The 16,874-nt window shown below is 44.2% G+C and overlaps 1 protein-coding gene across 1 annotated transcript in view; it reads right to left on the bottom strand.

Moving 5' to 3' along the window:
• Positions 1–16,874, bottom strand: part of TTLL3 (tubulin tyrosine ligase like 3) — a 53,611-nt gene that overhangs the window by 14,879 nt on the left and 21,858 nt on the right. The window contains exons 7-14 of the mRNA XM_061613435.1: positions 11,970–12,082; positions 11,646–11,820; positions 10,258–10,322; positions 9,045–9,173; positions 8,750–8,864; positions 3,986–4,114; positions 2,507–2,699; positions 557–705 (exon numbers count right to left, since the gene is read on the bottom strand). Of these exons, the coding sequence (XP_061469419.1) occupies positions 557–705; positions 2,507–2,699; positions 3,986–4,114; positions 8,750–8,864; positions 9,045–9,173; positions 10,258–10,322; positions 11,646–11,820; positions 11,970–12,082 (1,068 nt within the window). The remainder of the gene's footprint in view (positions 1–556; positions 706–2,506; positions 2,700–3,985; positions 4,115–8,749; positions 8,865–9,044; positions 9,174–10,257; positions 10,323–11,645; positions 11,821–11,969; positions 12,083–16,874) is intronic.

A 16,874-nucleotide genomic window follows, 5' to 3' on the forward strand; every position in this document is an offset into this window, starting at 1 on the left:
GCCCTCAACTATCATCCTGTAAGGCTCGTTCATAGTTGTGGATTAATCCTGAGCAACCCTCACCTACCCACTAGGACACTGTGTTCACTTGGGGGTAAGCAAGTCATGTGGGCTGCTCAGTAAGCCTTCAACATCTCTATTGATTGTGTGAACTCAGAGAGGACCAGTGCAGGCTGATGCCCTCCTCATACTTCACCTGCTGGATGCCAAAACAGCACATACACTCTTCAGATGTTCTCTAAGCCCACTGGGTGAGGACTGTACCAGTTATGTACAGTGCCTTAGTACCCAAGCAGGGATTTATTTATTTTTAAAGCCCATTAAAGGCACAGTAGGGACGGGGTTAGGATGTTGCTGCTCAGAACATAAGAAGAGCCTGCTGGATCAGGCCAGTGGCCCATCTAGTCCAGCATCCTGTTCTCACAGTGGCCAACCAGGTGCCTCAGGAAGAAGCCTCACATGAACAAGCCCTCTGCTGTCTCCATTGTTCAGACTTTAACTTGAGCCCTCTTTTGGATAATCAACCCCTCTCTGTGTGCAATGCCACATCTCTTACCTCTGCCCCGGGACTTGGCTCCTGGCTTTACAATCCATATGCTCCTGTCACCTTCCATGTCCAGCTGGGGAACAACCTTTGCCAGTCGGTGCAGGACATCTTCACACCGCTCGACATGGGCACCTGTCTGCACCATCTGTGTCCCCTCGCTGCAATCACAAACACTTAAAAGCAATGGCCCCACCATCCTTCTGCTATCATCATACTACTGCAGCCACAAGCTGTTCATCAGGCTCAACCACAGCTTTTGGGAGGAGTTGGGTGGAGGGAAGAGCAGAATGCTGCCTAGAATTTGGCATGATTATGACCAGGCAGCAAATATCAGAATAGGAACTCAAATGAATTTTGAATTCACAAGGAACAAATTTACATCCCTTGTAGTTGCAGAGGGGAAAAAAACTTAAGTCTGGAATATGGAAATTGTGGCCCTCCTGATGTTGTTGAATGCCAGCTCCCATCAGCCCCAGCCAGTATGGCCAATGGTCATAGATGATGGACAGTATCCAACAAAGTAGTTCTTGTCAGCGCAAGGACTTCTGGCTGCACAATGGAACTTCCTCTCCTCTCTTTGCACCCCCCCCAATCTGTTCTGGGGATTCCCCCCATGCTCTGGAGAAGATTTGGGGAAGGATGAAGGAAGAGAGGAAGTTCTATTGTACCATCATAGGTTCCCACTATGACTTAGGATATGTGAACAATTTCAACCACAAAGTCTTGGATACTAAAGAGCATCTGAGAGAAAGTTTCAGGTGGACAAGATTTTCATATCCAGTCACAGTCTCTTCCTCTCTCCATGGTTTCCATTGCTAGGGCCCTCATAGTTCAACACTCATTTCCCCTCAATTTTTCACAAATAATCCCAAGACTTCTTTTCTCCAAATCATGATGATTGAAAACAAAGCACAGAGAGGGAGAGGGAGAGATTGAGAGATCAAAACAATATTCCAAATTTTTAGAGGAAGTAAAAAAGACAAGCTGTAATAAAAGCATAAAATTGCTTAATTCACATAGCCTACATTTTTCAAGTGATTTTTGCATGGGCATTTCTCAAACTCCTGATTCCTGACAAGTGACTGAAAACAGAGCAATGTTTCTGGCTCCCAAAATGTGAGGGAAATGGAAGGCTGAAAGTGTGCAGGAAATTTCTGCTAAATGAAATCAAATCTGATCTGGTAAGGATTTCTAGTAGTCATGGACCAGAATTTCTTCACACAGTACAAATCTCAATAATTCCCCCATGTTCCCCAGTCGGTCCTTTCTCTTTCTCTACATACCCAGTTGCTGTAATCCTGAAAGGTGCAGTGTATTCCCTTGTTTGTGTGAGAAGATTGTCCCTTCAGAGTTTATGTAGGCTGCCCTCATGACCATATGACCACAATTCCCAAGGATGCTCAGAAGGGGAAAGGGCAGGAAGAGAGCAAGGAGGAAGATGGAGGAAGGAGAAGGGCAGGGGCTGCAGAGAAGATAATGACACAAAGTTTGTGGTTCAGTCCTGCCTCGGGTGTGCTTTGTCAGGAACAAGCTACAAAACCAGTATCCTAACCCCAACTCTTCTATAAGTACCAAACCTTCTTTCCTAAAATTACTCTGCTACAAATATTGCTAAACTAAAACAAGTACATACATGCTATGGGTGGCATCTAGTGCTGTCCAGGCGTGACCAGAACTTCCACTTGTGCAGCATTACTTCACTTTCCTCTTTCTCTCTCCCTTCCCCCTCAGCCCTCTGCACATCCTCAAAATCTGTTTTGGTAGTTTGGGGGCTGTAGGAGGGAAGGAGAGGAAAGTGAAGTTCCGTTGCATGACAAAAAGACTAGCTTGATTCCACCCTATGCAAATGTATGCTAGTTTGGCCAATTTGCATAATGTTCCAATTTTGGAATTAGAGCCTTCTGGTTTTCAAAAATAAATGGTTTTGCTGCATGGTATTCCAAGAACTCCTATACTTACTGGGCTACTTGGTAGTAGCCATTTAGAAAATCTTCCCAGTGTGCCTTTGTCATTAGCAAAGGAGATCCGGATTCTCTGTCAATGTCCTGATGCCTTAAGCTGCTCAAGTGCTCCTCGCAGGCATGTATCGCGTTCTCAATTATCTGGGATGAGAGTTGGGCCCCTTTCTTCCGGCTGGTGCACTGTTTAGCTTCTGAAAATGAAAGATTGTTGAGCCAATGATTCTGGGCACATGGAGAGGGACTGCGTGAGGCACTATAACCAGTGCCACCTTTTAAATCAAAGCAACATGTGTACACACATGTGTCACAAATGTAGACCTAGGTTGCTTCCTCAAACAGCGTAAACGGACTGCCAGTGCTGCATGGGCTGGGATGTACATTAGATATCTCTTCTGAATTCTCTGTTGCATAAACATAATTTATTGTTATGGAAAACAGCATTTATACACAACACAAAAAGCAAAAGAATTCCAGAGCTGTAGCCATTTTTGTCTAACATAGCAAAAAAAACACGAAGACACATGGAACCTTAAGAGACTAACACATCTGTTGTGGTACAAGTATCTATGGACTAGGGATTGCATATGTGGCACCCTTGAAGTCTTCCCCTGACCTGCAAAGCATTTCAGTCCCCCCATTCACTGCCCCCTTGGTCATAAGTTTACCTTTTTCTCCCTTGAAAGTACATAGAGCTGAAGGAGGAAGCTGGAAGGGTGGCGCTGTTTCCTGCTTCCATTTTCAGCTCTATGTGCGTTTCAAGGCTTAGATTAATTCTACTAGATCTGACTTTTACCCAGATTCCTTGGGAAAGTGACCTGTGTGTACATGTGATCTCTCGATCTCTCTCTGAGAAGGGTGATCCAGGGGAAGGGAGAGAGAACTGACCAGTGAGGGGGTAGCACCCATAGCACTCACGCAAAAAATCAGAAGTGTCCATAGGCTTTAAAAGATTGGTGAGCCCTGGTAGGAGTTCATTTCAAGAGAAAGAGGAGGCTCACAAGCACTTCTTCGTATGGCATTTTCACATGAAAGGCTCAAAGCAGCTGTTGCTTCAGTTCGTTTCTAATATGCATGTACAATGATAATTAGACAGAATCCTCATTACGTTTCTACTCTGTTCTCTCTTCCATATGAACAAGGCTAGCTCAACCATAGAGGCAAAGGTAATCACTCTGCCTCAGCTATGGAAAGTATCTTGGAGAAAGAGCCACTGACTACACTTTTGGAAGTAGTGCATAGAAGCCACTCCTTTATTTCATCCTCTTCAAACTGTGTCTATGCTCCAGGCATCCAGTGACAATTAGAAGTCTCTCAGCAGCTGATGACATTAGCAAAAACATAAAGAGAAAGGCAGTTTAACATGATTTCTTCTCCCTGCATATCCAGCCATCCAGCCCTTCTATAGATGCTAGCTGGAGACAGCAGTAGTGAAATCCTAGTGGGCTTTCTTTTTAAGCACATAGCTCCCACCACTTACCTGGAGACTCCTGGCCATTTGGGAGGTCATTCTGATCATCATCCATTGTTGTCATGGTGGGGGGCTTGTTCCAGTATCGTTTCACCACCACTTTGAGAAGGCTTCTGGCTGCAGTGAGCTGGAAATCCTCTACCATGAAAGTGAGGGAGAATGCAAAATTCTCTGGTCTGTGACTATTATCTTCTCTTTACATCCATGCACTTACATACATTGCATTTGTTTCAATTTCTGTCTCACCCCATCCCAAGGGCTCAGGGTGGGTAATTATTTTATATTGGACATAATTAGCACTATGCTGAAGCACACATCTTTTTTCACAAGATTATGCTGCATAATAATGATGGCTCTCTCACAAGGAATAATCTTACCCATGAGACAGTAGGCCAAACAAGAAGGCAATATTCTGGGGAAATGCCCATCCAAGCTCTAGTCACAGTTTCTGCTAGTGGCATGGTTGCTGTTTCCCCGTGGCAATATTCCACATTGTGGTAGTAAGTATTCTCCTTTCCAGACTTCCTTCCTCTCCCCTTAGTTTCCTGCCCTGTCAAAATTTAGATGGTAAACCCCATGGGAAAGATTTTCTTTTCTTATGCCATTCTGAAAAGTGCCCCATATGCCAACAACAACTTAATGCACGCTAACTTGAATATAATATTTTAATTGGGAATTTCATCAATTTTAAACTATTGCTCTCTGCCTTGAGTCCCTAGATAGGATGGAAACTGAGGTCTAGTACACAGGAAAGCAATTAGGGGGGGAAATCAATGTGAAAAAGATTTATTTGTGCCTGTAACTATACAAAGGGTATCTCAGCCATTTCTTGCTAGAAAGAAATATCATCCATCCAGTTCTGCTTCTGGCGGTGAGATACTCCATTGCTTTAGGGCTCCTGTGCAGAACTGTAATATTGATTAGTCTCTAATATTTCCTTACTGCTTACGAAACCAAAATTAGTCCCTCTGATGTTTTCGTTATTAATGCCTAAAGAACTCAACAGGAGGATCAAACACTTCATTTCTTGACTTTATTAGGCTCTTGAAAGAACAAGTTAGATAAATCAGATCAAGCAGAGAATCATTCCCCAAGGAACAGACTGGTAGTTCAAATCATCAAGTATGGGTGGTATCAAATTGATTATATAATTGGTAGCAGAAGATGGAAAAGTTCCATACTTTCTGTGAAAACAAGACCAGGAACAGACTGTGGTACAGATCATGAACTGGTCGTATCAAAAATCAGAGTAAAGCTAAAGAAGACCAACAAAGCAATCATAATCCCAAAATACAATTTAAATAACATCCCAGAAACATATAAAGATCAAATAAGCACCAGAGATCACATCACAAAGATACGTTGGATAATGGAACGGAGCAAGGAATTTCAGAAGAAAATCACCCTGTGCTTTATAGAGTACAGCAAAGCCTTTGACTGTGTAGATCATGAAAAAACTATGGAATGCTTTAAAAGAAATGGGGGTGCCACAGCATCTGATTGTCCTGATGCGCAACCTATACTCTGCACAAAGGGGCTACTGTAAGGACAGAATATGGAGAAGCTGACTGGTTCCCTATCGGAAAGGGTATGATACAGGGTTGTATTTTTTCACCCTATTTATTTAATCTATACGCAGAACATACCATACGGAAAGCAGGATTGAACCAAGATGAAGGAGGTGTGAAAATTGGAGGGAGAAATATAAATAATTTAAGATATGCAGACGATACCATACTACTAGCAGAAATCAGTAATGATTTGAAACGAATGGTGATGAAAGTTAAAGAGGAAAGCACAAAAGCAGGACTACAGCTGAATGTCAAAAAGACTAAAGTAATGACAACAGAAGATTTATGTAATGTTACAGTTGACAATGAGGACACTGAACTTGTCAAGGATTATCAATACCTCGGCACAGTCATTAACCAAAACGGAGACAATAGTCAAGAAATCAGAAGAAGGCTAGGACTGGCAAGGGCAGCTGTGAGAGAACTAGAAAAGGTCCTCAAATGCAAAGATATATCACTGAACGCCAAAGTCAGGATCATTCAGACCATGGTATTCCCGATCTCTATGTATGGATGTGAAAGTTGGACAGTGAAAAAAGCAGGTAAGAGAAAAATCAACTCATTTGAAATGTGGTGTTGGAGAAGAGCTTTGCGCATACCATGGACTGCGAAAAAAACAAATAATTGGTAGTTAGAACAAATTAAACCAGAACTATCACTAGAAGCTAAAATGATGAAACTGAGGTTATCATACTCTGGACCCATAATGAGAAGACATGATTCATTAGAAAAGAGAATAGTGCTGGGGAAAACAGAAGGGAGTAGAAAAACAGGAAGGCCAAACAAGAGATGGATTGATTCCATAAAGGAAGCCACAGACCTGAACTTACAAGATCTGAACAGGGTGGTTCAAGACAGATGCTCTTGGAGGTCGCTGATTCATAGGGTTGCCATAAGTCACAGTCGACTTGGAGGCACATAACAACAAAGCACACAGAGATTTCCCTCACTCCTCCCACTGCCTATGTACCCTGCACAGTGCCCAAATCTGCTAAGGATTAGGGGAAACCCTGGAACAGATTTAGGGGGTGTGCAGGGGGAAGAAGTTGGAGTAAATGTTCCTTGTGATATCCTTGTGCTGACAGAACTATTGGCTTAGCCCAGGTTGAATACAACCCAATGCGCTGGACATTTATTTTATTTATTAATTAAATTTATATCCAGCCCTTCCAGAAGGAGCAGAGTGGCAAACAAAACACTAAAAGCACTTTAAAACATCCTAAAAACAAAGGACTTTAAAACATATTAAAACAAAACATCTTAAATACATCTTTAAAAACATCTTAAAAAGTAATTCCAGCACAGACACAGACTGGGATAAGGTCTCTACTTAAAAGGCTTCTTGAGGAAGGTCTTCAGTAGGCACTGAAAAGATAACAGAGATGGCGCCTGTCTAATATTTAAGGGAAGGGAATTTTGGTGCCACAACACCAAATATCTGCTTCCTATGTTGTGCAGAACGGGCCTCCTGATAAGATGGTATATGCAAGAGGCCCTCACCTGCACAGCACAGTGATCAACTGGGTATATAAGGGGTAAGACGATCTTTCGGGTATCCTGGTCCCAAGCTGCATAGGGCTTTGTACACCAAAACCACAACCTTGAACTTGGCACTGTAGCTAATGGGCCGCTAGTGCAATTCTTTCAGCAGCAGGGTGACATGTTGGTGATACCCTTTCCCAGGGAGCAGTCCCGCCACCACATTTTGCATCAGTTGCAGCTTCTGGACCAACCTCAAGGGTAGCCTCATATAGAGTGCATTACAGTAATCCAGCCTGGAGGTTACCAGTGCATGGACAACAGTGGTCAGGCTGTCCCAGTCCAGAAATGGCTGTAGCTGTCTTACCAGCCAAAGCTAGTAAAAGGCACTCCTAGCCACTGAGGTCATCTGGGCCTCTAGCGAAAAAGATGGATCTAGGAGCACCCTCAGACTATGAACCTACTCTTTCAGAGAGAGTACAGCCCCATCCAAAGCAGGCAATTGACCAATTATCTGGACTCGGGGATCACCAACCCACAGTGCCTCCATCTTGCTAGGATTCAGACTCAGTTTACTGGCTCTCATCGACCCCACCACTGAGTCCAGGCACTGGTCCAGGGCTTGCATGGCCTCTTCCGATTCAGAAGTTACAGGGAAACACAGCTGGGTGTCAGCATACTGCTGACACCTCACCCCAAATCTCCTGATGACCACTCCCAAGGGCTTCATATAAATGTTAAACAGTATTGGGGATAAGATAGCACCCGGCGGCACCCTACAGCACAACTGCCAGGGGGCAAAAAGACAATCACCCAATGCTATTCTCTGAAAACAACCCTGGAGATAGGATTGGAACCACTGTAAAACAGTGCCGCCAATAACCATCTCATCAAGTTGGCCCAGAAGGATACCATGGTCAATGGTATCAAAAGCCACCAAAATATCAAGTAAGAATAACAGGGTCGCACTCCCCCTGTCCTCTTGATAAAGGTCATCCATCAGGGTGACCAAGGTCAATTCAGTCCCATAACCACGCCTGAACCCAGACTGGAATGGCTCAAGATAATCTGTTTCATCCAAGAGTACTTGCAACTGCTGCATGACAACCCTCTTGATCACTTTCCCTAAAAGGGAGTATTTGCATCCTGGTGGTAGTTGTCACAAACCAATGGGTCCAGGGTGGGCTTTTTCAGAAGTGTTCGGATCACTACCTCTCTCTGGGCAGCTAGGATCACTCCCTCTCGCAAAGACATGTTGACCATGCCCTAGATCCACTCAGCAATCTTTAATAACCCAAGAAGTGCAAGGGTCGAGAGCACAAGTTGCTGGCCGCATTGTCACAAGCACTTGTCCACATCATCAGGCTGCATCAATTGAAACTGATCCCAAGAAGATGTAGCAGACATTGCACTGGATACCTCACTGGGGACTACAGTAGATGTAGATGGGGCATCAAAGTTCCTATGGAGGCAAGCAACTTTACCCTCAGTGCCTTGCAAACAATTCAGTGGGCCTCCGAAGGGTCTAAAACTTCATTTCCTGGAGTTGATGTTAACAGACCCTTGACAACATGAAAAACATGGTGGTCCTTTACTCTGAAATGTCATTTCTCACCTTGAGGGCAGGGAGAGCAAGGATCCCATCGTGCTCTGGAGTCAAGGAGTTTCCTTCTCCCAACCCTACCCCGCCTCACCAAATGAGAGAATTGTGAGTAGTTCTCACCAATAAAGGCATGTTTTTCATCTGCAGCTCCAAGGCGGTAACAGCGTGGAAAAAATGTATCAGCATCAGCCTGGTCAAACCATGGCAGGTTTCGTAGGTTAAGACACAGCCCTACCTGAGAAAGAAGGGATACCTTTGCAGCAGTTGAATTTCCTAAGTCACTACAGCACAAATAAACAAGTTGTGCTGCTCAGATCCTGCAGCCAACTGGATCCAGATTCATTTCCCCAACTCATAATGCCATGCATACTCTACTAGTATGGCCCAGATATTTAAGGTACAGAACTCTGCCCACCTTGGTGGTGAAGGTGCCTGCCCTGGCATAGTGATTCATCATCTGATCTTTACGCAGGAAGCGGCAGTCAATGACATCACGCCGGTTGGTCCATATAAAATAAGGGATCTGGTTGCGAACCAGCCTTGACTGCCAGTGAAAGAGGAATGGCAAACATTAAGTGTTATAGCCTAGTGTAATAGCAGAGAAGGTGGTAAAAATTGGAACAGATAAGTGAAAAAACTGGGTGCAGATGATAGAACTGCTGGTAAGGGGAGGTGAAATAAGGGTAGACAGCTAGATTATTAACTGGAACAAGGCAGCATGAACATATAATGGCCCAACTGTACTGGCTGCCAATTTTTGTCCAGATCCAATTCAGAGTGCTGATTTTGACTTTTAAATGGCTCAGGGCCACTATACCTAAAGAACTGCTTTTCCCCATATGTACCTTCTTGGACCCTGAGATGATTATCTCAGGCCCTCCTATGCATACGACCTCCAAGGGAAATCTGGAGGGTGGTGATAACCAAATGGGTCTTCTCTGTAGCAACCTCCTTTTACGAAATGCTCTCCCCGGAGGTCCGCCAGATGTCGACCTTATCATTATTTCAGCACCAGACAAAGAGTTGTAGCCAATTAAGTTCTACTTAGAGTAGACCCACTGAAATTAATGAACCTAAGTTAGACTTATCTATTAACCTCAATGGGTCTAATGTAAATAGGATTAGCATTGCATTGAACCCAAGGACTTTTGCTTTTCTAGGTAGCACCATTGGCATGATATTGTACTTTTAATCTGTTTCTAATACTGTTTATATGATGTTATTGCATCTATTACTTTGGCTGTAAATCACTTCAGGACTTTTTTTAGGGGGAAGCAATGCATGTATTGAATAAATCTAAATCTTGAATAAATCTAGGTGACACTGAAGAATGCAGGGAGAGGATCTATGAAGATCAAATAGAAAGCCAATGTGTTGTGATGATTAAAGAGTCCAACTAGGATTGGGGAGACCCAGCTTCACATTTTTACACAGCCATGAAGCTCACTGGGTGACCTTGGGCCAGTCACTAGCTCTCATCCTAAGATACCTTGATGGGTTTTTATAAGAATAGAATTGTGGAGGAAAAGGAACCATGCACATGCTCTTAGCTGCTTGGAGAAATGGTGAGATAGAAGTTTAATAAAATTAAGCATTCAGGGGGTGGGTCACCATCATGTCAAACTAACCATGAGGCTATAGGTACTATCAATGGCATCATCTTGTTCATCTTCCTCCTCCTCCTCCTCATCATCTGTAAAAGAAATGGAAAACAACTGAGACAAGTGTCACCAATAGAAGTTAGTATGGAGCATTCTGTTTCTCGGACACATTAAAACTGTATTTAAAGGGTTTATTGTTGTTAAGTCCATAGAAGGATGGGTGCTTATCCATATATTTGTTTATTTTGGTATTGCTGGTTTGATTGTTGTAAAGCACCTTGAAATAACCACCTTGGATAGGTGATGAGCACCTATTGGCTTGTGCTCATGACATCATAAACACAACTCTCCCCACCCATGAAGCAGTTATGCATATGTTTTTATAATGTTTATGGAATTATTTGGAACAGTGAACAATGAATGTACCTCTGCATAAACATGTGTGATTTTTTCAAATTCAAGTTTGAGAACTGTTGTTTTAGAAGCTAAACAGTTCTCAAACTTTTTCCCCATGGACTACTTGAAAAATATTAGGGGTTGTGATGGACCTCTTAACTAGCACCTTCTTATGAAAATTATAGCCGTAGGCCAAGCCACTGAGAAGGAAAACTGGTAAAGTTTTACAGGAATATTAAGAGACTGCACCAGTGATATATTATGAAAATCACAGATCAGCCAAGGCTTTGTTAGCCTACTCAATAAAAACTGCCCTGATCAAAAACGGTCTCCCACTCAGTTGTCAAAAAAATCAAATCAGCTACAGAGCTAATTGCTTTTGACTGTTCTGCAATGTTTCCATGGATCACCTGAATGGAGCTCACAAAACATCAGTGGTCCATAGACCACAGTATGAGAATCTCTGTGCTAGATTACATCCCAGAATCCCAATTTATAGGGGAAAGATTTCCTGATATAACAGGGGATTTCACAGAACATATCCCATAACGGGAGGGACCCTCTTGGTGGGCCAGGCTTATCCCACGTTCATTCCTCTGGAAGCTCCAGCCGCAGATAGATACATACATGCATAACAATAACCATTATCTCTTGACCCATTCCAACCTGGGTTCAGGCCTGATTATGGGACTGAATTGGCCCTGGTCACCCTGATGGATGACCATTATCGGGAGAAGGACAGCAGGAGTGCAACCCTGTTATTCTTACTTGATCTCTCAGTGGCTTTTGATACTATTGACCATAGTATCCTTCTGAGCCAGCTTGGTGAGATGGGTATTGGAGGCACTCCAGGGTTGTTTTCAGAGAATAGCATTAGGTGATTGTCTTTCAGCCCCCTGGCAGTTGCACTTCTTTTGGACTTCTATCAAAAAGTGGTTGAATGTGCAAAGCCCCAGGAAGGGCAGAAAGCTATGAGGGATAGAAAGAAAAATAAAAGCTGCAGAGGCTGGTGGTCTTACCATCATCAGGCACATCACTGTCATCTCCATCTTCTTCATGCTCCCCATCAGGCATACGTTCTCGCTTATTAACAACCTTAGCCAACTTGGGAAACTTCCTCTCCACCCAACCCCTGCCAAGCAGTCGTCTCCGGATCACAGGGTAAGGGCCATGCACCATGAAGATCTTCCTTTGCTGGGGGCCAAAGAGAAAAGGGAACAATTTAACAACTGTTCCCTGCAGGAGGGAGGCAAGGCAGGGACCCTCTTCCTGAGCACCAATACTTCCAAGACAACCAGGGCAAGTCTTAAGAGGTAAAGGAAACATGACCCAGCATCTCTCACCTTGATGGCTCTCTCCACGTATTGTCTGGCTTGCTTAAGGCGCTCTGGGTTGAAGGAAAAGTTGAAGCTGATGCTACGTTGTGAGTGTCCATCTATCAGAGAGGCTGCATCTCCTAGAAAGGAAAGGAAAAAAATCCGCTAGGCTTTCCATCTTCATGACCTCTAGCATCTGCCTCATGCAATGGGACACAGTTTCTTTTCACAGAGACCCTGCAAAATTGAGCCCTCCTCACTACCACCACTTTTTTACTAACCAACAGCAAGAAAGTCCAGTTAGGCAGGGATAACAGCCAGCCTACACAGGCAGTGATAATAAATCTGTAGGAGTCTGATGGAACAAAATGATCAAGGGGCTGGAGCAACTCCCCTAAAAGAAAAGGTACAATGTTTGGGGCTTTTTAGTTTAGAAAAAGGAGAAGTAAGGGGACATATGACAGAGGCTTATAAAATTATGCACGGGGGGAAGAAAAGGAAGTTTTTCTCCCTCTCTCATAATACTAGGAGGATCATCTAATTAAGGTAAATAGTGAGAGATTTAGGACAGACAGAAAGTACTTCTTTAGTTAAACTATGGCATTGGCTACCACATGATGGGATGGTCCCCAGCTTAAGACTGCTTTAAAAGGGGATTAGACAAATTCATGGAGAATAAGGCTATTCGTTGCTAGGATCACTTGCTGAGGAGTACAAGTGGGAGAGATTGACCTCATGTCTTTCCTGTGGACTTCCCAGAGGAATCTGGTCAGCCACTGTGGGAAACAGGGTACTGGACCAGATATGCATTTGGTCTGATCGAACAGGGCTCTCCTTATGTTCTTGACAAGAAGTTGGTTGCTACCATGGGCAGGGTGGGGTGGAATCTCAGAGATTTTCTTCTAAGATGGTGCAGTGGGCATCAACTGCTGATGTCCTGGGCCTTTCCCTAAATGAGCAATTTAATATCTAACAGGGATAGCAACTTGCATTAACACCATCCCACAGCACAGAGTCCCCCGTCAACATCTTAGCCACTCACCTTCTGGCCTATATCTGTTGGTATTGGGAGCAGTGGATGGATGGCGGCGAGTAGGATGCAGGCATGTCCGTTCAACAGTGGAGGGTGCATCTCCATCAGGCTTCAATCTGTTACCTGAGCCCAGTTTGATACAGAATATTTAAAAGGATGAGGGTTCAAGCGGCAGCAATCCACATCAGTGGAGTGCAGAGCTAATCTAAGACATATAGTGACATACAAAAAGGCACACCTGGAGCAGGTCTAATCTCTGCTATAGAACAAGAAGAAACAAACATGCAAGCTCTCTCACGCAGAATATTTGTCAACATGTACTTGTAAGCATGGTAAACGTTGTTTGCTCTTCAGGGCTGGCCTAAGACATATTGCTCTCTGTGGCAAAGGACAAGATAGTGTCCCCACCACCACAATTACCACTTCCATGTACAAAAGCTGACTGGACTGGCAGTTGAATCTTACTTCAAGACTGGTGATTGGCTAGTGTCCACCACCACATTGGAGGGCAGCAGATTAGCTTAAAACAGTCATAGTGAAGGTTATGTGACATATGCCTCTGCCCTACAACACCAGGTTGCTGCTCCCCACCCCTCAGCATCTGCTGCCTGAGGTGGCTGCTCCACTCTCCTAATGGTAGGGATGGCCCTATTGTTCCTGGCTCTCTGCTTGAGAGATAGTCCTAATTATTTGTGATTGTGAAATGGATAATCCAAATGAAACCCCCCCACATCACCGTGGAGCTATGAGTAGGCTGAACCATTCAATGTGAGGCAGACATAGACCTCCTGTTCCAGGTAACAGCCAGCTGTGCACTCAGCCTTATGGGTACCTGGCCACAGGCCAATCATTTAGTAGGAGTACAAGGGCTTTATTGAGCTCTATAGAGAACGCCCCCCTGTACACACAAATGGACCATGCCCATCACAATAATAAACTAAATCACTGGCAATTTGCTGCCTCTTTAATAGGATCCAAGTATCCATTGCCTGAAATGGGTTGCCTGATCCTGTGTAGTATTAAGTGACATAACTGGCTATGAGTCTGCTTCCTCCACTCCTATATGATGACAGGAAGCAAAAGGAAGCGTCATTAACTACACTGTACTTCTAAAACCAGGAAACTGTGGCAAAGGATTACAGACCACAATCCCAACCTTTTGCAGATGGTGACACAGCAGCCACAGTGATCAGTTGCACAGCTCCAATGCAGCCAGCCTAGCGATGTTGCCTAGCATGGATGCATCTCAAAATATAAGAATGTCCAAGTATGGCATCCACTGGCTTCCTACAAGAGGATTGAACTAAATGTCCTTCAGGTCTGTTCCAGATGCAAAATTTTATTAATGTTTTTACGCAGTGTAAGGCAGGGCTGATCAGCCTTAGAGCTCTATCTTGCCCCAATCTCAATGTTGTATGCTTTCCTGCCCCCAAACTTTCACTGCACTAGGCTGCACTAAGCATCTGGGGGAACGTGATGTAATCAGTACTTGGGGGCATGCTCTCTGACCTGCAACAGCTTGGCTCCAGGGGTGGAGTGGGGAGTCTGGGCCTCTCAACTGAAGAAGCCGCCCATTGAAGGAAATGTAAAGTAGATGCAAACTGTTCTAAACGAAGATACCATTTTATCAGCGTGGATGCCTACACACTTTTGAGTGTCCCAGAACTCTTCATCAGATAATCATTTCTGAAACCTACTCCCCCTTTACTCAAATGGAGATTTAGTAAACCCTTACTGCAAGATTTTCCCATCAGAACAATCTCAGTGGGTAAGATCAAAAGATCCCTTGGCCTTATACTCTGATTTTATTAATAGCCTATAAAAGACAACAAGGACTATGAGCATGGTTCAAAGCACTGCAGTGTTCCACTTGGGAACTGGGGCTTCTCAGCTCCCACTTCCAGTGGCAGTCCCCTATATCCACCAAAAGGTCCCAAGCACCCCGTAAAGCTGAAGTAGTTTCTAGTGGTGCATGGCATGGAGGCGGGATACTGAATTCTGGCTGATAAACTTAATCTGCTCATGTAGAGAAACCACCTTTGGGGAGCTATAGAGGAATGCAAACCAAGGGCCACAACCACAACAAAATCTTGTTTTTCACCAAGGGCTGTGTCTCAGTGCAGAATGAAGGAGGCTCATGGAATCAACCCAGAAGTCCACAGAGCAATCTTCTTCAATCTGATACCCTCTGGATCTTTTGGACTCCAACTCCCATCATTCCTGACCATTGGAAACACAGTCTGGGACTGATGGGATTTGCAGTCCAACGATAATCTGGAGGCATAAGACTGGGGAAGGCTGCTATAAGGCCTCTTGCCCTTAAGGGAACTCCCTGACCTGGGAAACATGCTCCTCTTGGAGTGGTTGCTACTTTACCTCCTCTTCCAGGCCTTCTGCCCCCTCCAGTGCCACTGTCCCCTCCTGCTTTACAGTTTGGGCCCACCTGCGAGAGACCAAAAGAAATACTGACACAGTTGTAATATATAACACCAATTATGGCACGGCTGCACTGGCTAACAATTAGTTTCCAGGCCAAATTTAAAGTGCTGGTTTTGACCTATAAAGCCTTAGGCGGCTCAGACTCCCAAGACCTCAAGGACCACTTCTCTCCATATGAGCCAATCTGGACCCTGCAATCATCATTTGAGGCCCTTCTCCATGTACCCTCTCTAAGGGAACTGTGGAGGGAAGCAACGTGAGAATGGGCTATCTCAGTGGTGGCTTACCATTTGTGGAATGCTCTCCCCAAGGAGGCACACCTGGTGCCATCATTGCCTGTTTTTAGTCCCCAGGTAAGAACATTTTTATTCACCTAGGCTTTTGGATTTAAATTTTCTGTTTGTTTTTAGTCACATGAAGAGGAGTTGGATTTTGTTTTATGCATTTTGTGGTATTTTAGGATGTTTTTAATCTTATTTTTATATCTGTTTTTAATGTTGTAAGTTGCTTTGAGTTTTTTTTAAAGTGACTAATAAATACAATAATAATAAATTTTTCAAGCTCTTTTCATGCTAAAAGGAATCACTGGGAATGGATTACCTTACCCTAAAGACGACTGCAACAAAAGTGACCCAATAAAGGCCAAACAGTAGGAGCTATATTCAACTAACTTGTTGCATTAGCGGAAGCCAGCACAATGATTCCCACTAGTGCTATGGGACTCCCCTCCTCCCCCCACCTGGGTAGGGAGAATACCGAAAACAGTGGGGGGGGGGAAGAGAGGGGAGATCATTTTGTTGGGCAAGCAGAAATGCTTGTGCTGACAGAACAATATCTTTAGCGTTATACTGCATACAACCCCAAGCAATTTAAAACTCCCAAAATTCTTCTAGGACAATCAGCTGATTGTTGGGTATTCAGAAGGCTTGTTCAAAGCACTGTGGGAAACAGCATCCTCAGAAGCCCCTCTTAAAACACTATCTGGCCCTGCATTTTAAAGGGGTCTTTGCAGGCTAGCAGTGTCTGCAAACACCCTTTTAGCAAAGCCTCACCCTTACCTGCCACACACCTAATGTCATATATGATGCAGTAGAGCCAGTGTGGTGTTGTGGTTAAGAGTGCTGGACTATGACCTGGGAGACCAGGGTTCGAATCCCCACACAGCCATGAAGCTCCCTGGGTGACCTTGGGCCAGTCACTGCCTCTCAGCCTCAGAGGAAGGCAATGGTAAACCACCTCTGAATACCTCTTAACATGAAAACCCTATTCATAGGGTCGCCATAAATCGGAATCAACTTGAAGGCAGTCCATTTCCATAACAGGTGAGCATGGCTTGGCTGAAATGGGCCAAATGCAGAGGCCTGGCAGGTGCAACCACAGTCTCTTCAAAACTGTACTGGCAGCTCTGAGCACATATCCCATGTAACCTGTGTGGCTGCTATGGAAGCATGAAATTTGAT

Source organism: Rhineura floridana, chromosome 3, assembly GCF_030035675.1.
Source record: "Rhineura floridana isolate rRhiFlo1 chromosome 3, rRhiFlo1.hap2, whole genome shotgun sequence".
Classification (NCBI taxonomy): domain Eukaryota; kingdom Metazoa; phylum Chordata; class Lepidosauria; order Squamata; family Rhineuridae; genus Rhineura; species Rhineura floridana.